The sequence below is a fragment of the Lepidothrix coronata genome, unplaced genomic scaffold, assembly GCF_001604755.1.
Source record: "Lepidothrix coronata isolate B3197 unplaced genomic scaffold, Lepidothrix_coronata-1.0 Scaffold43, whole genome shotgun sequence".
Lineage (NCBI taxonomy): Eukaryota > Metazoa > Chordata > Aves > Passeriformes > Pipridae > Lepidothrix > Lepidothrix coronata.
The window spans coordinates 2,607,487-2,631,168 of NW_016690223.1; the positions used below are offsets into that span (position 1 = coordinate 2,607,487).

The 23,682-nt window shown below is 38.6% G+C and overlaps 1 protein-coding gene across 8 annotated transcripts in view; it reads right to left on the reverse strand.

The window, feature by feature from the left end:
• Positions 1–23,089, reverse strand: part of SPATA7 (spermatogenesis associated 7) — a 37,121-nt gene extending 14,032 nt beyond the window's left edge. Inside the window, exons 1-6 of one of the 8 annotated variants that reach the window (XM_017813847.1) lie at positions 22,976–23,078; positions 14,544–14,604; positions 13,588–13,754; positions 12,236–12,316; positions 11,478–11,570; positions 10,436–10,483 (exon numbers count right to left, since the gene is read on the reverse strand). In XM_017813847.1, the coding sequence (XP_017669336.1) occupies positions 10,436–10,483; positions 11,478–11,514 (85 nt within the window). In that variant the 5' untranslated portion in view covers positions 11,515–11,570; positions 12,236–12,316; positions 13,588–13,754; positions 14,544–14,604; positions 22,976–23,078. Of the gene's footprint in view, positions 1–9,626; positions 9,747–10,074; positions 10,176–10,435; positions 10,484–11,477; positions 11,571–12,235; positions 12,341–13,587; positions 13,755–14,543; positions 14,605–22,975 lie in introns of those variants that run through there. The other 7 variants (XM_017813851.1, XM_017813850.1, XM_017813849.1 and 4 more) reach the window with 7 other exon arrangements.
• Between the last annotated feature and the right edge of the window lie 593 nt (positions 23,090–23,682).

The following is a 23,682-nucleotide window of genomic DNA, read 5'->3' on the forward strand; positions in this document are numbered from 1 at the left end:
GGAAAAGTCTCAAAGAGCCACTGTAAGATCAGGACGGGGGAATTTTTATCAGTCTACACTGGTCTGCAGTCCAAGACCCCATCTGCAGTGTCAGAAGATAAGTCAGATGCCATCAGATAAAGAAGCCCAAAAGACAGATAAATTTTCTGTGTACAAGTCAGCTAAACCAGTCACCTACATCCGCTATCTTGCAGTCCAAAGATTTTTATATTGTGAGCAACCAGGTGTCACATATGTATCATAGAATCATTTAGGTTGGAAAAAACCTCCAAGATCATCGAGTCCAACCTTTGACCAACCATCAGTTTGTCAACTAAACCACAGCATTAAAGTGCCACATCCAATCGCTTCTTGAACACTTCCAGGGACGGTGACTCCACCACCTCCATGGGCAGCCCATTCCAATGCTTGACAAGCCTTTCCATGAAGAAATTCTTCCTGATGTCCATCCTGGACCTCCTCTGGCCCTGTTTAAGACTATTTCCTCTCTTCATGTCACTAGTTCCTGGCAGAAGAGAGTGACCCCCACCTGGCTACACTCTCCTTTCAGGTAGTTGTAGAGTAATAAGGTCCCCTCACAAGCTCCTTTTTACCAGGCTAAACAACCCCAGCTCCCTCAGCTGCTCCTCACAGGACTTGTGCTCCAAACCCTTCACCAGCTCTGTTGCCCTTCCATGGACATGCTCCAGCACCTCCATGTCTTTCTTAAAGTGAGGGGCCCAGAACTGTACACAGTATTCAGAGTTCACAAAGTCGAAAAATCCAAATGAGGCTGATAAAAAACATTAATAATTTAATTTCCAATCGGGGAAAAAAGAGGGTTTATATAAGCAAGCACACTTTTAAAGTCTGTCTGCTCAATGAAACCTGTTTTAACTCCTGACCACATTTCTCAGTCGCTTAACACAGTTCCACAGTGATCAGACACATATAAAGGCCTTTCAGAATTTCTTCTTTGGTTTCATAAATGTAATTATATCACACTCTGCTAGACCCCAATCTTCACATGCACTATTTTACTTAATGAATGGAAATGTAAATAACTTCATGGATTGCTGTGGTACATTCTTCTAGACAGCTGAGACCTACAGCAATCTGAGGACATTTAATCAACCTTTCAAATGCATTCAATGTGTACACATATCCTACACACATTTTAATCTCCAAGAAATATTTAAATATGTGTATTCATTTTATTAAAGATTTTAGTCCCCTTTTAAGCTAGAAATGAATCTTTCAGATGCAAAATCCTTACTCTCATTGCTCAGGGAAATACCTATTTCTCTTTCAATTCTTACAATGGATATGGAAAATACAAAGTAATTTCTTTTATGGTGGCTGATTAATCCAGCATATGCTATTAGAGTATGTACAATATGAAGTTTCTTTTATTACTGGAAAAATATTAGCTGAAGTTAAAAATGCGACATATACAACTCTGAATTAGAAATATACCTTGTAAAAGACGGACAAAATATACTGTACTATTAAATAATTAAAACAGAATATTTTTCTTCCTACACTGAATTATTATTATGTGTCTATTCTAAATTACTATTATTTCTAGTTGCATTTGTCTTAAAAGTTACAGACAAGCCCTCAAAAATTAGTTACAGGTTAGAAGTTTTATATGCTTGAGTTAAATAATGACTTATCCTGGGCCAATACAGTGTGTCTGTGTATGCACATGCATGGAAGCTTTAAAAACTCATGTTTTGCCTAGTGCCCAGGTAAAATGGTGATGGCTGATGTGTATTGAATGCGTATCTAGGGAAAAATGCATGAATGAGAGCTCTACAAAGAAAAATGCAAATTACACAGAAGTATGGTAAGTATAAGCAGGTGCCTGAAACAGCAAGCTCCTTACACTCAAGTGCTCAGGTGAAAAGCGGGTTTGCCTAACACAAGACAAGCTTTATCACTTTACTGCACGTTCCACCTGCATACACCTGCTTAACAGGAGTGTCTAGGCAAAGTGCAAAGCAGCGTGAATATTATTGCAAAACAGAATCTTGTGTTGTCCTTATTCTGCTCTTTACAGGATGAAGACTGAATTTGACATACATGCACACATTCTGCCTTTACTACTGGCATTCAAAGCTACAAAAAAACCTCCTCCAGGACTGTATGTTGGGACTCTTTTTACCCAAAGCATGGCTGATGTCCAAGACTAAGGAATGAAAGAACAGTAAGTATGCCAGCTAAGGCCATCTTTGGATGCCAGAATGATCCACTGGGACTACTGTCATCTGCATGGAAAATGTAATGTCTTTTCCTCACACCCGCAATTTAGTGAGCTTAGCTCAGCTAATGCATTAAGTTTGTTCCAAAAACCATAAAGTCACTCATGCATACTGAAAGGCAGCACACACATATGCAAAAGAGAATGTCAGAAAATCCCAGAAGTATACCCATCTTACTGCCAAAGTACGAATTTTCAGGCTAGATCAGACGTAAAAGCTAGGAATTGTGAATCCAGCAAAGCAGGATAGAGAAATACTTCTTGAAAAGAGTTAACGTAGATGTAAACAGGCAGCTGGAGGTAAGTTAGGACAGCCTGGGGGCAGTCAGCAAGTGACACAGACAAGTGTGAAAACATGAACACAGCCTACCTCCCCTTATTTCACATGTCCTTTACCCAAGCAGGGACTAGAGAATCCAGTCTTCACATTTGATTTTAGCCAGAGAGAAAATTTGCCTAACCTCTGAGGCACTAATTACAATATTAAAATTGACTGGCGCTGAAGATACTTAAGGCTGTCACACATAACCACTTGTTCTGCAATGTGACTATATTAAACCCAGAAAGAACGAGATCAGCATTCAAGAAGAAATATGCAGTTTTAAAAGGGAGATTTGTCTGTTAATTGGAAATGTTGCTCACTGTTTAAGGTATCTTTACTTCAAATCAATTACAGATACAACTTCTTTAGCTTTCAGAGAGGTTAATAAACTAAATTTGACAAGTGTGTCCTTGGTATCCTGTGAAAGACTAGTGGGAAGTAAACATCAACTGCACTTGTTAACTTAATAATTTCATTGCAAGTAGCTTTTACTGAACATTGGCTCCAGAAACATAACACACATGTAGAGTTAAATATGGGAAAGGTACATCATAGTAAGCACCTTGTGACAAATAAATGAAAAAAAGAAAACCATTTGGTTATTTTTCATCTCTTTAAAAACGGAAAACTAAATGTTGAGGAATAAAGAAATACAGTCTATAGATCCAAATAATGAGTCCCTTTAAAAGCCTTATTAGAGACTTTGAGATTAATTATATCTCATTAACTACTGTGCTCAAAACCACTACAAAGATGTATAGTAAGAGAAAATGTATTAAAATATAAAAAGTATTAATTTTTGTGTATCAGATAAATTCAGTCTGTGAAACTAGATACTGTAACTTACTGCATCCACCCCATGAATCTGTTCTCTTAATTTTGTTACCAGTGAGAGGAAGCCCCAGGAAGACCATGAATTTTAGATGTTAAACTGTAGCATTCCCCATAAAGAGATACTTATAAAATACTGATCAATCTGTTACAGAAGGAACACTTCAGCCTAGGCAAATACTCTTTTTGCAGAGTACACTGCACTTCAAAGCGGTGATCCCAAAGCTTTATTTCCCTATTAGAACACTCCCCCTAAAGGCTTGATTCTTTTTTCTTAGGTCTAGGCTGCAGCATTATTTCTGGACACGCACAGGGTTATAAAAAATGCCATAAATGTGGAAGAAACAAACTAATCATGCATATTGCAGTCCTAGTCAGCTTGAAAGCTCTGCACTTAGAAGAACAGTACAATTTGGAATGCCAGTGGTTGTCCTTTGCTCCGAATTTCCAGTCCCTAAATTTATTGTATGTCACATCGCAGTACAACCAGCAGTTAACCTTCAAGTTATTTCATTTTTGATGTAAATAACTCAGGGCAGACCATGAAATATTAAGTTAGATTTAAAATGAGTTCAGCTTGCAGAACAATGTATGCCAAAAGAATTATTCAATACTGAGCATTTCTCCATTGTGTTTTTATATAAGCTATTTTTACAGTAACACACTTCTGGTTATTTTTCCCTTTTGAATTCTTTTCAGATAAACCATACAAACATCATTTCTGCTGAGCTTGAAGTGCCTGCAGCAACCATAATTGCAGTGTTCAGCATATCAAGTCCTTAAGAATTTTTACTATCAGTTTCCTAGCTCTACACCAGTACATCAGGATTTAAGCACACAGCGTGAGATCTCATCAAATGCAAACTGAATTTTGTCATTGGCTATGAAGTTCAGGTTTCTCGTAAGTCTCAATCGAAATTTCTTAACATCGAAGTTTTAATTTTCATAACTCTAAGAGATAACTCTGCAGTCCTTCTTCACATCCATTATCAGTAGCACTGTTTCATCAAATAAGGGAGGAATCACCACAAAAAAGGGTGACAAAGTATTTATTAAAGGCTTGATACTAAAGACTTGCTTGTATCAAACAGAAAATTAATGTCTGCATGAGGGTATGTACTTCAGAAATGTGACACTGCTTGGCAAAGATACTAATGGCAAAATCTGGTAATTGCGAATGCTTGGATATAAAGCCTAACAGTGAGACATAAATCTTTCACAGGCATGTCAGGAGAGGCTAGAACCACAGGATTATCTCAAATCCATTCACCTCTGACCTCATATGAGGTCCTCATCCAGCAGACATCCCCTATATACATCTGCCAGCTGCATGAAGAACACAGCAGTCTGTCAACAGTCTACTACACACAAACTGTGGAACCCAGCACCAATCCTGTAGAAAACTTCTAGGCCCCGGTAAACCTCTATTTGTGCACCCTAGAGAGAGGTCCATCTGGCTTCGGTGGGTTTGGACAGTGATTTTGTCTCAAGGTACTCCTAGGGCAGCCTTCAAAGACAATTTATACATACTGTACTGAAATAAAGCTGAGAATAAATGGAATGCATAATTTTATTCTTGTTCTCTGGTATGCTATAGCTATTTTGTGATCCTCTATAATGGAAAATTGTATAAAAACAACAACTCTCCCCATCCACAGACAGATGGTAAAGCTGGGAAAATTCAATTAAAAATAGGGACACATTTTCAATGATGATGATGATGAACTGCTGCAACATCTAGAAAAGGAAATTATGTTTTCTCTATTTCTTGACCTTTACAAGTCAAGACTTCAGGCTCTTATTGTTTATGTATCTTATTTACCACATTCAATATGCCTGTTGAGCACAACTGGATGGAATTTTTGGTCTGCTCAACTCATGATGTCAGATTAGATGATCTTTTTACAACTGCAAACTCTTTGAAAAATGTATTTTTGATCAACATATCTAAAATTACCTCTCATTAAAAAAAAAAATAAAACTTTTCTATAGAAGAAACTTTAAAGTAAACAACTTCTGAAAGAAAGAAAAAGTACAATCACTCCAGAAAAGTACAGTTTCATAAAGATTTTTTTGCCCAATGGGTTTTCCTGCTCTCCAAAAAATCGAACTGGACAAATATACTAGAACATTTTGCCAAAGACAAACTTGAACTCTGAAAACACAAACATTAGAATTATCTGAGTGTTTGACTTGAAAGAGCTTATATTAATTGCTCATAACTTTTATTTTAAGAAATACATACACAAGGACAAGACCCAACAGAAAAAAAGATAGGGAGATTTTATGAAAGCGTCCTGTAAAACAGCAGCAACAACAAAACACGTAAGACAGCTTTTCACAGATCTCCACTTTTCATAGTGTAAAGGGTAGACAGCTACATATTGTGTTCACATGGAAAATTAAGATTTAAATACAGAATTACATAATATTATGCACTTCCTGATATTTCCACTTGAATCTAACCCCTCAAAGAGGAGAAAAACAACATTACTGGTCAGTTTGAACTGTTGTCTCTCCCTATCTCTCACCACCCTCCCTCCAAGTATTCAAGTTCCATCAGGCTAAAATAGATTTATGGTGGGTAACTTCTCAGAATACTTTTTTCCCTTCTTCTTCTCCCCCCCGCCAGTATCAAAGAGACCTGCATTCCCAAGCTCACTAATCACTGGGTTCAGTCCGTACTATCAATATGCCCTGTGGAAAAATCTCTAAACAGATGGATTGAAAAGTTAGTACTGTTAGAAACCAGGCATGTGTAGCAGCAGCTGTCTTACTTGGCATAGCTTTTGTCAAGTTTTCTGGCTCAAATTCCACAACCACAGACTTCTAATGGCCACTGGTATCAATCAACATGCTTGGACTAATTCTGAACATAGAAGTTTCACATTTCAAGAAGTTTCACATTCTAACAACTATTTTAAGTCAATAAGGCTGATCTAATACACAGGAACATGCTCACTGCTAGCCCAGGGGCATGGCACCTTGCCTACTTCGCTGCCAGCTATGAAACCAGGAAAAGAACAGTGGAAACTAAATCCACTTTAAGGACAGAACACATTCAGATGGCCAGGAAGAATGCCAACTACAGTATCATGTTTAATTCTTAAACACTAATGATTGATTCATGGCAACAACCCCAAAGGGAAATACTCACCTGCTATTTTAGCAGTACATGAAGCATATTTTCAGGGGATGTTTTTTAACACTATCTGTGGGAATTCTGCTTTGTAACTCTATCCTATTAATAAATCTTATAATTTCAAATTGAAAATTTACCTCCCTGCCCAAATCTCTTTTGAAATAGAGGGGGAACAGCAAACTTATTTGGGATGCAATAAGTAATAAGACAAGGAATACAAAAAGAAAAGAAAAAAGTTAATCCTATGCTTCAGTTGAAGCAATGACACAGAACTACTGGGGGAATAGAGCTGTAAACCCCTCATTCTCCGTGACTTTACAGAGACACCACTGATATTCAATCACACTGAAGTTGCAACTGAGCCTGGATAAATTATGTGTCCCATCCCCAGCAAGAAAACAGCAATTGTTTTGAAAATATTCTAAAAATCCTTTTCCATTACTTTTCTTCCTCAGCACATTTTTAAAAACTCGTACTGTCTGAGCTATTGGCAATCATCGCCACATTAATCTGTTTCACAAAAGGCAGAGGAAGAAAAATTATTCCCCAGTGGATTTCCAGAGACTCTGCAAATGATATGTTGCACTGAGCTTAACACCTGAACATGGACCACTTGGTTGCGCTGTTATTACAGTACAGAAATCTGTAGTTCTTGATGAACAATGCACAGAACGGTAGGAAAAAACGCAACTACTCTAATTTTAGATATGAAATAAAATCGAAATGATTTTCAATTTCATTCTAAACATCTAGAATTTATGAGAATACTGCAGATACTGAACAAGGTATGCCTGTGTAGTCTTAACCTTAAATACCTTGAAGACAGTGAGACCAATAATAATGAATTTGAAAGTAGATGTGTCCCATGGAATTATCCCTTTGATAACTCTGCACAAATTTCAGCCTGCGTGGTGGAGTTCCTTATCTGTAAAGTCATCTCAGTCAGATGGAACATGTGAAGGAAGCAGGTCAGAAAAAAAATACCAGTTACACGCACACATTGAGTAGCAATAGAAATCCTCAAAGGTTCTTATTAAGAAAGGATGATCTTCAGTACCTGGTACAAACGCACACATGAAAATCCTGGACCTATCTCTTGCAGTTGAGACACTTTTGCCACTGACCATCATGGAAAAACAATTTTAGCTATGGCATCTATAACCATTACAATCCACCATCCAAAATATGTCCTTCAAAACTGGAATTGCCAAGATAAACGCTTTCAAGCAAGTTTAGTTCTAGTCCCGACACTGTTTGAATTGGATACATGGAAAAAACCTTTTAGACCCACACATATTGCGACACTGAAAGAGGTTTCTCAGGGTTCAGAATCTCCATCCCTGGAAGTTTCCAAGACTTTTCTGACTGATCTAGTGTTGGCAGAAGTCCTATCTTGATTAGGAAGCTCAAGGAGGACAAATAAACTCTGACGGTGCCCACTCTGCAAAGTAAAAACACTACACTGAAAAATATTCTAATAAAAATTCTATTGTTTACATAAGCTTGCTTTGTTATTTAGATTTTTATCTTTAACTTGGCACTCTAATTTTTATTAGTTTATCTTTAACTTGGCACTCTAATTTTTATTAGGGAACATAAAGCACCTAAAAAATGAAACCTGAAAAGTGAGGCAGAGACATAATACTGTCTTGAGAAGCCACTTTTAAGGGAAAAAAAATACAACATTATTTATTGTTTTGTTAAACAGATTTTAAAAACTAGTAAATTCATTTTCACTTGATTATTGTGCAATTCTGCTCAGTGCAGAACATCAAGGAAACAAACTGTACATTAGAACTGAGCTAAATCTAAGGATAAAAAGAAGATCCATTTAACCATGATGTATACTCATTTCTGTGAGACCACGAAGTAAATCTAACATTACTTCCAAATGAATCCTGTGCTACTGACTAGGATCCAAATCCTTAACTATGATGTTCAGTTTCACTTTAGGAGCCAGCTTTATTTTGGGAATATAATAAATTCCAACTGAGTAAGAATTAGCACTCCCAAGTCTTAAGCTAGAATAACTGTAGGTAAATCAAGGAATTTTTTGTAATAAAAGGCCTTATTTCCCCACCCATCTTCCAGGTTTTTTTCTCCCATTAATAAGAAATATCTTCTAGGGCTGTGCTGGTTGTATGCATGTTCTAATAAGATAAAATACAGCAGCAGCACCTTGTTCTTTAGCAAGAATTTAGTGTACCAGTTTTACCAAATAGATGGGTAAAAACAAAAGCAGCAACAACGGTGAAATGTTTCCGTCACACTCTGTACAGCAGATTAATGTTCTGTCTGTGACTAGGACAGAGGTACATAGTCAGACAGCAGTCTGAGTAGGATGAACTGGAAGAGAAATGTATTGCACAAAGCCTTGCCATCTGAAATGGAAATATCCTCACTCAGAGCACACCTGCAAGTGTCAGGACAGTTACCTGTTAAGGTTAAGGTACTGTCGCTGTCTCCCAAAATCAACTCATTATTTGAGGAAGCTCATTCCAGTGTGAATCACACAAGCTATCAGCTCAGAAGCATTTTATCTGTAAAGACAGCAGACTCTAAAACAAACAGGCATTTGTTCGTGTTGAGAAAAACCCAAGACATGAAAAGGTATGGAAGACTAATTGCTAATTAGGGAACCTAAGAAAGATTCTAGCAGATGCAGAAAGAAAAGCTACATGAGTTTTTCATTATAGAAACACATAGCTGTAAATATTCTTCTTACACCAACCCTCTATTTTCATGCTTGTTTCAAAGAAAAGCTCAGTAGAGGTGGAGCATGAGAAGACATTTTTCAGGTGACTCTACAGAATAGGTGATCTGAAATTCCTACTGCAATCAGAGGCTTTAAATATCCCTGCAATACTGTTACTACTTGTACTGTACCATTTGAAAGCAGAAGGCAAGCCCACACAGCATCTCTGATCCTGGTGCAGCTCATTGCTTAATTCAGTCTCAACTCTTTATGCCGAAGTACTGAAAAAAGTGCTAATGAAATTGAGTCTGCCAAAAGGATGATTGATATCTTAGTTACTCTTGATACTTTTAAAAGGTAGTATCACTTTGGTTTGATTGAATTTGATACTAACCACAAAGTATTCAGTCATGAGAAGATTTAACTTTCCATCCTTAAAAAAGACTTCCTTTATCTCCAGTACCTCAGCAGTCGTAACTGAATATGAAATTGGAGAATGAAGAACTTTTTCTAACTGCATTAAAGACAGATAGATAACAGAAATATATCTTTGATATTTTAACAAACAGCTGCTATTTATCCACTTTGACTTATATACTCATTTAGTTATTCATAAATCAATTATTGAAAGTACTGCACTTTGGGTAACGTTATGAAGTAAGGATACAATAATGGTATCTTTAAACAGTGTTAAGAAATTAGACAACTTGCAGAAAAATTAACTGCAGTTTAATCCAGGCTGTGGGGCTGTGTGGTTGTGATTGGCTCTGTTTTCTGCACAATGGAACAAGAAGTTTCAGCCTCGGTTCCCAGGTGCCCACATTCCCAAAATTTCTCTTTACCTGGCACTACTATGCTCTCTTCTTGAGTGTTTAAGCTTACATCATATCACACAACAGGAGAAAATGTTGAAATTCTCCTTATGTGCTCCATTTTCGTCTGCCTGTGTGGATGAAAAGGATACTAAGCAAAATTAACTGTCATGCTAAGCACAAGTCATCACTGACAGATCCATCTCACTGGTCTCACATTTGCTGCAGATTCTTACAAGTAGCTGGAAAATGATGTGAAAAGCGGAATAAACAAGCAGATACATGAATGCTTTATTATGTTCTGTTGTTACTCTTCTATTTCTCTGGCTCTTGTTGTGTTAAGTAAGTTTTACAGAAGCTTTTCCAGAATATATATATATCAAGTACTTACATTTGATGCTGGTCAGCCTACTTTTGGGCACTGAGCAGTCTACAGCTGCTAAAAATAAAAAAAACACCAAATGGGAATGATTCAGTATTTATTTCATATATGTGAGAGGTAGGAAAAAATAGCAATAAACCAATACAGAACAAAGACTAATTTAATTCTTCTCTATTTTGAAACATGATAGTTACCATGTACTTAAAGTATTAGGTTGATATTAATACATTCAGAGAATTTGCAAGATAAAGCTGTTTGGGAAAAACATATATTTAAAGTAAGAATCATCACTTAAATGAAGATTCTTCACACAAGGTTTCTGTACATTTTGTGTTGATGGCATTTACCTGCATACCCAAGGATACTGAATATGTTACATAAGAGATAACACTATATTTGTGAGCATGGACTCTACCAGTAACTTGATTTTCTCATTTGCAAATACACAGTCCTTAAAACTCGCTACTATATTCACTGCAGTAAAAACAAAAGATAATGAAGTTTTTTTAATTAAAAAATTATAAAATATATAATTATTAAATTATAAAATATAAATTATAAAAAAAGACATAGTGGTCTGAGTTTAACTGAAAATTTTCCACCTTCATTCCTAAAATAAATTCTGTATCTTTGCTATTGTGACTGTCACCATGATTTTCAGTTCAGCACGTTATTTCATTATTTATTAATTATTAGAGTTAATTGAATTAATTATAAATTCATTATTTCATCATTTCATCATATATCAAAATCACAGAATAACTTCAAGAAAAGTCGAAGGAGACCATTAAAGCACTAAATACTGTAAAATTAAGGTAATATATTTGGTAACACTTAAGGAAAAGGTTTTAATACAAAAATTCCAATCTCAATAATATAAAAGTATTATTAAGTAGCAGTTATATCTCCTTGCTGATGCCGATTTTAGTAAGAAACAGAAAAAACTGTACACTTACTACAATCCAGTTCATTCCTTCTTGATATGAGCCTCTTCTGAAGGAATGAGCTAAATCTGGGGGTAGAAAGTTCATTCATACATGCAGGTTTTTACCTTTGGCTGAAAGCATCCTGCTATAATGAGACATCATGTGATCTCTGATGAGGTATTGGTTAGTCAGACTTCGAGATGAGTCTATGCAGAAAGCTGTAAGATTAAAATACATTTGAACACTACAAAGGTGAGAACAAGAATACTAAAATTTTAAACTGTTATTAACTTCAATTCAAAGTCATAAAGCTTAAATAACAGTGTGCTTCACTTCTTTGCTCAATGGCAGCCATTTTTCTTTGCCAGTTACTATCACATGAAACCATTGTGTCTCCTTTATCTTTTCCCACTGAGCCCACTAACTCAATAAACAGCTACACAAGTGGCTGAAATTGGACTATGAAAATGTCAGCATGGAAACTTCATGTTTCTTCCCTCTATGCCCGTTTGAAAAAAAGGGTCTGAGGTGCAAGGATGGCACAAAAACATACACTAGCCCATGTAAACTACTGACTGTAAAGGAATATTTTTAACCTCAAGGATTCTTTAAGTGGCAACCATATATATATTCCAGCTAACACAGATGTGACATCTTTATATATTTAGTTGTCTTGCTACCTATTTATAGCTAGCAGTACAGTCAAGGTAAAACTTACTCCTTGAGAGCATTTTCAGTAATGCATACTAAATCTAAGTGCTATAAACTTCACCAAATAGCTTGATGAAAAGGTTTTAATTATAATAACATTTTAATCATAAAACAAATTAATTGACATAAGAGGAACCATGTCAATCTTCTGATGAAAGTACATGTTACTTACCATTACTCTTAGTACTTAAGTGCCCTTTAAATGGACTTGTTGGACCACATCTGGGAATGACAGCAGGTGGGTGTTCACTCACTTTAACAAAATGTCAAACAAAAACTGAACGTTAGAAAAAAAAACCAAACAAAGTGTATTTTTACAAAGACAAAGTTAGAATCTTTCTCCAAGGAATTCATGAATGGTTCTAGTGGACCTTTTTCACTGAGGGAAAAAATCTTATTTAATTGTTCTATTATTACTGAAATACAACAGTGTAGTTAAGTAACTTAATCTAAACACCAAGATACAGGGAGAATGTGATTTAAAAACTGGCACATGAATTGGGAATCTGCAACACTTTTAGAACACTGTTGTGAAATTACACTAAATCTGTATCAACAGATTCAATCTCCTCTCTTACAAAGAACAACAAGTACCAGGGCAATCTTGAATTCCTATAAGGATTTCATACTTTCAAAAGTCAGCCTTTATAGAGTGCAGGCTTCTGTGGCTTTCCAGTATTAAGAGATGGTGTTTGCAATAATAGTGCTCCCACTCCCTTTGCTGGGAAGTTGCCAGACTCGCAGTAAAAAAGGGACAAGAGAAAAAAAAATGCTAACTGTCCTACAATTGTTTTATCTTTATACTGTTTTCTCTAAAGCCAAAGGACAATAATCCTGCTCACCCATATCAATTTCAAATGGCTCATTTTAAATTCCCCTTGTGATACAATTCTTCCTAATTTGTGATTTAAGCATACATAGGGACAAACAATGCTAAATTATTTTTAAAATATTAAAATTCCAAACATATAGCAAAAATTCATTAGATTTAGAATTACTGTCTCCATAATGACTGTAAACCTCTGTCAATAAAGGATTTCTTTCCTGTTTATGTATTATATTTCTCTACCATACACTATTACATATGTGTGGTATTCACAGTATAGCTGGATCCACCCTGAAACCCGCCACTTCCTGAAGTTACAGTGTCCACATTTAAAGAATGCAAGTCTTCTAGAGGACTTGAATGTTAGATGATAACATTTCAGTTGATAAAATTTTCACCTAATGATAAAAAAACCCACCCATATATCAGAAATCTAGATTATAGCAGACACCTGAGAATAAGAAGTGTTCTAGTCACAATTCCCCAAAATAACCTAAATATTCCATTATTTTCTGTAGTTCAGAGCTAGTTTATAATTCCAGAGGGAGGCAGACGTGGTATTGTCAGATTAATGCTTACAACAGCACCTCTAACTCATTCCTATGTGACAGAAGAGACATTGTTATAATTACAGCAGATTCTCTTCAAGTAAATAAATGACTTAGTCCTGAGTTAAAGATGATGAGACACTCAGAAACCTGTTGCTTTTACTGTCTTCAGCTGGAGACACAACTGTTCAGCACTACAGAGAATCCAGACGATTTTGAAATGTTCACTTGCTTCACATCACCAGCAGATGGCACAGAATAAATTCTATGGAAAAAACTACTGGCTGTTGGCTTTGTCCTTTACAACTAATCTGTATCTGGGGGAAGAGGGTAGGAGGAAAAAAAGTCAGGACCAGTATTTCATTGGCAAGAAAAACTGTCAAGAAGAAGAACTTAAAAACATTTCTGTGTCCTTTATTTCGGCTGTAGACATGTGGACAGCACCGGAGTCACTCCCAATCCACACAGCAACCCCTGATTTCAGAAGTCCAAAACACACTGAAAACACAACATCTCTTGTTAAGACGTCACAGCCTTTGTTCAGGCACTACGTTCCCAAATCTCAGTTCTCCCTGCATGTTCTAGTTTCTGTGCCACCAAAGAAATTTTTCAAGTCCCTGATCCAACCAGATGGATTTGCAACCCTGCTCCTGCTTAACGGCAGGATAACGTGTACTCAGCACTTTCACAAGTATCCCTGAACTTCCTTAGAAAATACCTAGGCCATTACAATTTTGACGCCTGTTTCAGTAAGTGAAAAAACCTTAAATAAAAGCATTCACAACTGCTCATATTTTAGGATACCCATGAAATGCCAGGATTGCAGCTCCTCTAGTACTGGACTCATTGAAAACTTGCACACCATTAACAAACAACATCTTCTTGCTGTTTAGAATATTTCCTTGCTGGGTAAAAGTTAATGCTGAACAGTGTTTTGGGTTTTTTTAATATATGGTTGGATTCCAGGGGCCCTCTATTCTGGCAAACTACATTTTCTTGTATTTCCACAAACAGTAGAACTTGTGATGAAGGCTTCCTATGGCCCACCCATGGTATCCTATGGTGCTTGCTCCTAGATTCTCTAACTCCCAGGCCAAATAACGTACCTCAGCTGTTCCTGTAAGCTGTGTGTCAGTGAGGGCGTTTGAGGCTCTCTCAGTGAACCACCTGTTTTCACAAAACATGTAGAAAATTTATCACAGAAAAAGGGTCAAAGAAACTAATTTGGCTAAAATAATGTTCAGTTCTACTGAAACAGAAAAGGCAAATAAGCAAATTTTTGGTTCCTTAGGATTCCAGGCTGTTTCACATACATATTCCTTCAAATATTTTCTACACTGAAGTCAACTTACAATACTCTCCCAATACCTCCAGTCTGAAACTCAAAACTGCTTTTTAAAGTGTCAAATATTTACAATGAAGGCGCATGTTGCTAATGTCAGAGAAAAACAGAAGGATTTGATATGTGGAGAATATTTCTACCTGCTGAAGTAAGGTAGGAAGTGTTAATGGTCAAATGTTTCACAACTACAATTTCACATTGTCTTCCGACTTGCACAGGTATTTGGTTAGCTTCAGGTTGTGTTTTCAAAGTTATTTGCACAACAGCAGAAGCAACTTAAGTTGAAGGCTTAAATATGTAAAGATCCTTTTAAAGGTGTAGGTTGGATTTTCAGTAAATTACAAGTATTGAGGCCATGTTGCTGAGAACACAGCTGCGCTGGGCAGGGCACGTTTCCAGGATGAAGGACCACCGCCTCCCTAAGATCCTGCTTTATGGTGAACTTGCCACCGGCTGCCGCATGAGAGGAGCCCCGAAGAAAAGATACAAGGACTCCCTGAAACAACATCTCAGCCTTGATCACCATAACTGGTCTACTCTGGCCTCCAATCGGGAGGTCTGGAGACACGCCATCTATAACGCTGCTGATGCCTTTGAGAACACACGCAGGATCACTCTTGAGGAGAAAAGACAACGCAGAAAGAATCGTTCCTTGTGGAATACATCACCTAAGGAGTCTTTCTGCTGTGCCTTTTGCAATCGGACATGTCTATCTCATATTGGCCTTTTTAGCCACCAATGCGCCTGCAACAAACATGGGTAGAGCCCTTCCCAAATCTTCGTTAGCGAAGCCCAGCCACGTGTGTACACAGTTAATCAAATATAAACCAAACAAAGGGAAGATAACTACAAAACTATCTTTGATACATGATACATGTGATCTAAACATAAATTTCCTCACAGATATAAGTGGACTGTCCGCACTGAATATAAAATCAGGATTCCCATAATGAGTGTTCTCCTGAAGTACAGAGAGCAAACATATTAAGAACTTTTAGAAATTCATTTGATCTTTTAGTTCCTTGTGTGATATGCAACAAAGAAGAGAAAAAAATAAAAAAAACCTTTCCCTATAATTTTTTCCAGCTGGTATCTAAGTTAAGTAATAATTATATTATTTCAAAGAGATTTTTAAGATATTTTGTTTAAATTATATTTTCATTTTAAATGCCTCCTATCTTTAATTCTATTTTTACAGCCTTAAAAATGATGAAAATTGGTGGTTTCTATTTGTTACTTTGCTTCCTGGTTGTTAGTGGATATGGAGAATTTATGGAAATCATTTTTCTACAAAGCCATTTCAGATTTGGAAAGTGAATATGTACTGGAGAGAAGCCCAGTCTTTCATTACAATGTTCTCCCAGGAAAGATTTTAAACACAAGTATTAGACTTGCTATTTTTATAACAAGTGTGTACTTCAGCCACAGCAAATAAAATATACTGAAAAAAATCAATCAGGCTACCCTTACCCACCGAGACTTGCTATTTAAAAGATAATCCATAAAAAATACAGAGACTGGAGGTGGGATATTGGATATAGGCATCTAAATCCAGCACTACAAGGCATAAAGCCTTTACTTAACTGTGCAGAGATGTGTGAACACTATAATTTCCAAAGGGCAGTTCCTAGACCTTAGCTTGGGTTCAAACAACCTTCAGACCAAGATGGATTTAGACCTCAGGTCTCCCCAGCTGTTCCAGAGGAGTATTTTTATCACTCTGTCAGGATATTTTAACCCTTTTGTGCATTGGGGTTTTTTTTGTGGCTCCAAGACTCTTGCCTCCTCTCAGCTGGCAATGTAGAAAGCACCCCTATCTCTAACAGACTAGAACAGCATCGTTTGCGTGGTATTTGGGGATTTGATCCCTCTCGGGCTGATAAGGGCCCAAGCTGACAAATGCTCTGCACAAAACGCTCTAGCCACTACACTAAAGGTTTGGTATTCTCACTTCTTCCGCTTTTTCCTCTTTTTCCCCAAAATCTCAATGCTCTAAACCTGAAATAGTTAGAGACACCTTTGTTCAAGTGGGTAATTCAGGCAACTACATGCAGAAGGTTTGTGCTGTGAATTTCATGCAAGTCAAGGATGCTCTATCACTACCACCTTTGTTCCACCAACTAGTTTAATGATCTTTTCAGTGGGCTTCCTGCTATGAATTCACTCTTCTAACTCCATACAACTAACAGTACACTACAGCACTAATGCTGGACACATGCTGAGGAAGGAACAAAAGCGGTTTAAATAATCTCTGTGAAATCCAAAACAAGTTCAAGCAGTGATAGAAACTCCTTTAAGCATTTAATGTAATATATCTGACAAGGTCATAGTTAAAGGAATGAAACTACGCCCCAAAATACACATTCCTCTCCTTTTGGTACTATGTGAATTTTTAAACTAAAGTATCCGTTACCTCTTTATGCTACAGAAATTGTTGTGCATATGAATGCAACACAGAAATATATAGAGTAAAAACTGATATCTGAAAGTACATTAAAAGATTAACCTGATTAAGAAGATCCACACTGGATTTAAACTTAATTTATTTAAATAAGAAATAATTTTTCTATTTCTAACTATTTGTCTTTTATATTAGCATGATGATAAAACTAAAAAAAAAAAAAAGCATACTCTACTAATATTACTACTAATGAGGCCTGCTCTCCTATCCACGTAGCTCCCATCTTTCATACCATATCCCCTAAACCCCTTTCATGTCCCCAGTTTGCCACCTTTTCCTTACCTGTGGTCATTCCTCCCCTCGACCATCCCCTACTTGCTCAGCTGTGGCTGACGAGGTGCTATGAATACTACAATTGGTCATCTAGTTTAAGCTTCTCTGGTTGCTTATCCTTGGCTGACTAGTACTTACCCTTTAGTTACACATCTGGGAAAGAGCACAGAACAGAATTACTTTCTCTAAAAAATGTGTATTAATTTGTTGGGTTTTCTCCTACCCGGTCACTGACAATACTCCTAGTTCTTACTCTAATGGTTGAAGTCGGCTAGTAGATGCAGAACTAGTCTAGTGGTTAGGGTGCAGGACTCTCACCGCTGCGACCCGGGTTCGATTCCCAGCCCCCCCGGGCAGATGGAGCTCGTCAGCCCTGTAAGGCAATCCATCTAAGAGAAGGTCACTCTAAACAAACCTATGTCCTGAGACCCTCACTGCCACTGTCCAAGCTTGATCGGCCCCGGCAGATGAACCTCAGGATTAAAGGGTGGGCTCAGTTCAGCGCACACTGGGTCTCACCTAAAAAAATCCACTGCGCAGGCTCGAAGGGTTAATGACCTTTCCCAAATCTTCGCTCGCGAAGACTGGCCATTATTAGATGGAACAAAGGGCCAGCAGAGAGCAGTGACCCATCCACAGACTCCTCCTTTAGGAGAAGGGGTTAAAACACTAGTTTTTCACAACACCAATGCAATCATGAGAGATCTTCAAACGTGGCTTTAGATTTAGCCACTTACGGAATGCAGATAGTATTCCATTTTATTTGAAAGTTACAGTGAGTACTTAATAATCACACCTGTATTTTCTTCCCTATTCCTGCAAGGAAAACAGAAGCCTCTTGGACTCTTTTCTGATTTCAGTGATAACAAAACTCCTACCAATTCTGAGAGTATAAAGTTGTAGATGTGAAGCCAGCTTTAACAGAATCACATTTAAGATTCATTAAGAAATGGCAGAATTCAGTTAAAAATAGTCATTATTACCTAAATTTTCTGTTGCAGAACTTGATAAAGCCCCAAGAAAACACAATGCCCTGATTTCATAAAAGTCCAAATATTCCATCTGAATTTTGCATGAGATCATTTGTGTCAGAGACAAAATATGATGAAAGTGATACGCACCTTGACACGCACTACACATAACCTTCTAAGCCGTTAATTAGATGGGTGCTATTTATACACTTAACATGCTGGATTACACAAAAGCTCTTCTTTACATGTACTCCCAGTGCCTAAGAGTTAGGTCCCTCAGTCCTTTACAACTAATAATCTAATAAGAGTCTGCATAAATTAAAACCATGCAACCAAAATTATGTATCAGTTTCAAGAGTCAAACCCTTCCCTGAAAAATTTAAGAAATCTAATGAAATAGCACAGTAGCCTGAAAAGATACTGAGTCATATTTGATGAAATAATTCTCGAAAAATATTTGTTAAAATTTTTCTAGCTACAGGTGTGGCCTTTAAGGGAAGTTTTGGATGCAAGTTATTGCTCTATTCATACTCCAAAAGCAGAAACAAAGAGCTGTGTGTCAGTAGCACATTTGGCAATACAAGATGCAGTCAGAAGCAAATGAACTTTAGTCAGTTCTCTACAACTACCTGAAAGGAGGTTGTAGTGAAGTGGGTGTTGGTCTCTTCTCCCAGGTAATCAATGACATGATGAAAGGAAATGGCCTCAACTTGTGCCAGGTGAGGTTTAGATTAGATATTAGGAAATTTTTTTTCATGGAAAGGGTTGTAAAGCATTGGCTTAGAAAGCATTGACTGCCTAGGGAAACGGTGGAGTTACAATGCCTGGAAGTGTTCAAAAAACATGTGGATATGGCACTTGAGAACATGGTTTAATGGTGAACACGGGGGTGGTCCTGGCTGATGGTTGGATTTGATAACCATAAAGGTCTTTTCCCACCTTAACAATTCTATGATTCTATGATCATTTGCTTGGGCAGCATCTCTGGAATTAGCAGTGGCACCTGCAGTTTCTGATTTTTTGGAAGGGTGTGTGAGGGATGGTGTTCCAGCAGTGACTATATGCTGCTACTAAGTGAAAGGTGAACAACTATCAGTACTCATACCACAGTTCAGACACTGCTGTCTTACAGGGTTACTAACCTGAGTTCCCTGGATAGTTGTGCCTGTGCAAGAAGGCACATGGTAATCCAGGAGCATATGCCACTGTGTGCCATAACAACTCCCCTGGGGGAACGGTGCTACTATTCAAGGGTGCTAGATCACAACCTCATAAGTACGTCCTACACAACCAGTGTGTGCTCTGACTTCTACTGCTATGTGGAACTCAACATGTCATCCTACAAACATGCAGTTTGAAAGTGTTTCAATATCTACTGTCACACAGACCAAGAGATAAAATATATGTATATATATGTACAATATATGCCTAAACATATAGACACACAATATGTAGATTCTTCTACATGTATGGAAAAAAATCTCCTTTGTTAGAATAATCTGTGTCTACAAGAATAGCCCCTCCCTCGTCCCCTTAGTGCTATTAAGTTCCACCCTCTCCTATTTCTACCTGGAAATAGATTAGCTGAAGTCTAATGCACAGATAGCGTTGCCCAGAATGCAGAGCAGAGAAACCTTGACCCGCTGTGCTATAGAGAAAGTTGCAGGGTATAATCTGAAGAAAAGAAGCTAGCGGGGTTAATGGTTTGAATACTGTTTACTTTAACAGGTATTTCACTTGAAGCATGTAAGAAATCTTCAATGAAATGGGACCAATTTGGCACTTAAGTCCTTATACAAACTTATTTGCTGAATGGAGATGGGATTAATCACATTAAGTGATTAAAACTCACTTAATAGACTATTTGACTAATGGTTAAACTCAACTTCTGAAAAACTGAACTGATACCACCAAATAATGCTTGAGTTTAACAAGCTGTTTGTTCAAGTGGCAAATGAAGAAATACGAAGAAAAAAAAGCAGTTCAGAAGTCACAGATCTGTGTTAACACCCTTTCAGTTCCAGTCAAATTAATGCAAGGATTTACTGCAATGCAGTAAAAATCTAAATAAAATGGCATTGTCTGAAAATGTGTGAAGTATTTTAATTTAATTTTAGAATCTTTGAAGCCTGTGCAAGCTGCCTAAACCTAACAGCAGCCTCCATGCAGAAGTAATGATGACTTTCCCACTATTATAAAAGTGGCATAAATGTGTGTCATTGACTAACAGTAAGCGTATGATTTCATTGCTGTTCAGGTATGTGCAAATCGCTGGCTGTGGGAATTAAACAGCCCAGTGCAGAAGACTGGATTTAAGCAACAAAGCTGGTTTAAAATTACAGTATTCAGATTATTTGAGGTCATACTATAAATCTGTGAGTATATTAACTGACTCCTGAAATTACCACCGTAAATAACTTTGAGGTTTATACCTGGAATTAGGGAAAAACATAACTGATTAATTCTTCGATATTTCTATGGGGGGAAAAACCCCTCAGCCTTATTTGAACTTCAAAAAGACCTACACGCAAATCCTATATAGTTCAATATATTAAAAAAAAAAAAAGAATTCTATTTGCTCAGTATTCTCACTAGACAAACCAAACCCTGATACAAAACAAATAAAATGTTTTGGTTCTTTCTTTACAATAACGAGGCAAAGTCGGAACAATAAACTTTGCACAGAACACACAAGGGCATGGAATAGGGTATCTCACCTCTTCTGCATTAATGTTTTGGATGGACAGTGTGTAGATACAACTGTCTTACAGAGAAACCATAAATATGATGTGTTATTCTCTCTCTTTCTTAAACTGTCTGCAAGCAATCCAGTGGCTGTTCTGCCAAGTTTGCTCAGGCACAAAAATTTTTAGGGTAGTTCAGTATAAGGAATTATTATCTCTGCCTGTGCTAATCCTTGTTCTCTGTAAGAATTCATCCTGTGTGCCTGTGAATCCAGACACTGGGCTAGCCAGTCACACACTATGGACTCCATCATAACTTTCTATGCAGAGAAGCAGTAGCTGCCCCTGTTAACACACACACGGTAGGTTCTTTCCTACTTTCGAAGCTTTTTTTTTTGTTAAACAGAAGTCATTCAAACAAAGCTTGCTGCAACCTGAATGAAATTTAGATCCTACATCCTACATATTCCCATTTTATAGTCAACAATCAGCATGCCTTCTGATTGTCTATAAAAGCATTCTGACAAACAAAACCAAGAAGACTCAGAAAAAGAATAAATCTGTAATAAAATTGCCTTCACACTATATAAAAGAGCATAAAAATTGGATGCACAAGATACTAGTTTTTGCCTGAATTTCATATTCCCATGTAGTATTAGAATTCATGTTCAAGCTCTACTTTGCTATCAGACTTCTGAAGTGACATTTTGGAGACATCACTGTCTGCAAAGACTGGAACTGACACTGAGATGCAACACAAAAGCATAACGTTATCTCAAAGGCTCTGACCTTATGCAGCTATGTATAATTTTGACATCACAGTGCAGGACAGACTAATTCCTACCATAGTTTTATATTATGCATGTAATCCAGTTCATACCTAAAAATATCTTATTCCAGAGTTGGCTCATGCAAACATTTTTGCGTGTTTATGCCTGTTTTTATCATGAATGACCAATACCCATAAGACTGTAGGAACAGAGCACCAGAGCAGCCCACAGATGGTTAAACGTGTGTAAGGAAGCATTTATAAGACCTTCAAAGCTTTTGAGTCTTCTATTTTTCAACTACACTTGCATTAAAATCCCAAGCCAAAATACTTGGATCAGCAGCCAAATACCATGTGATGCTGAACACACAGGCTACCATCCACTATAACAAACCGTGAATATCAGCTTTGAAGAAGACAAAAGTTGACTCAAAAAAAACTTGGCACAGAAATTTGGGCCTCGCAAACGCAGTGGCGGATCCTGGCCGCCTGACAAGCTGCCCACAGCGGCTCTGGATGCCGGTACAACACAGGAGCACAGCGCGATGACGGCTGCGGGACGGCCAGTTCCAGGGCCCGTCCCTTGGAGGATTACAACCCTTAGGGAGTTTCTAGACAGTAGGCTGTCAATCTCTTTCGCAGCCCCGGCACCTGGCTCTTCTCCCCGCCGCCCCGCCCGGGCCCCGCTGCCCACAGCTCGGAGGGCCGGGTGCGAGAGGGACGAGTCTCGAGCCCCCTCAGTGCCCGCCGCAGCACCCCGAGCGGCCCCCGCTGCCCCGCAGGCTCCGTGCCCGGCCCCCCGCCGTGCCCATCCCCACACCGCAGCGGGGAAGGGGGAGGCGCTGCCTGCCCTCAGACCCAGGCGAGACGGGCCGCGCCCCGCACCCCCTCGGCCAGCACGGCCGGGGCAGGCCGGGCGGCAGTGCGTCCCGCCGGCAGGCAGCCCCCGCCGGCAGGCAGCCCCCGCCGGCAGGCAGCCCCCGCCGGCAGGCAGCCCCCGCCGGCAGGCAGCCCCTGCCCGCCACCAAGCCCCCGCACCTTGGCTCCGCCTGCCGCCGCTCTCCATCCTCAGCCCATGCCCCGGGCCGGGCCCGAAGGGGCGGCGCCGGCCGGCGCTCGGCCCGGCGGCTGTGGCGGTTCGTCCCCCGCTGCGGGTGGGGCGGGGCGGGACACGGGCCGGGCCCGGCGGGTCCCGCCTCAGCCGCCTCGCCGTTGCCATAGCGGCGGGAGCGCGGTGAGGCCTCGCCCTCGCAGCCCCAGCCCGGGCGGGCAGAGCCGAGAGGGGCAGGGCCCTGAGGGTCCCCCCCAGCGGGGGGGCTCGAAACGTCCGTTCCAGCGGTGCATTGCAGCCAGGAGAAAGTTTCTGCCCCGTTTTGTCCCTTATTATCTAAGCCTATTTCTTGTAACTTGACAGGAAGTCGAAGAATAATGAATGCCAGGGAGAAACTTATGGCAAATCGCTCATATTTCAGAGAAGCAAGTGACAAATCAAGAGCTTAGAGTGTTCCCAGTGCATTACACTGAAGAATTTAAGAAGCACCTTAGAAATGAACTACAAAATAAACTTTTGATAAGCAGCATTTATCCCATTGATTAATATATGTATGCTGATGTGCTAGACTTGAACTTTCTGAAGAAGTGATAGGCTTATATTTACATTTTGTTGGGCAAGTTGCTATTTTCCTTAATGCGAAATCTCTGAGATTTTTTTGTATATTTTGTGTGAAGATTTTTCTCATTGACCT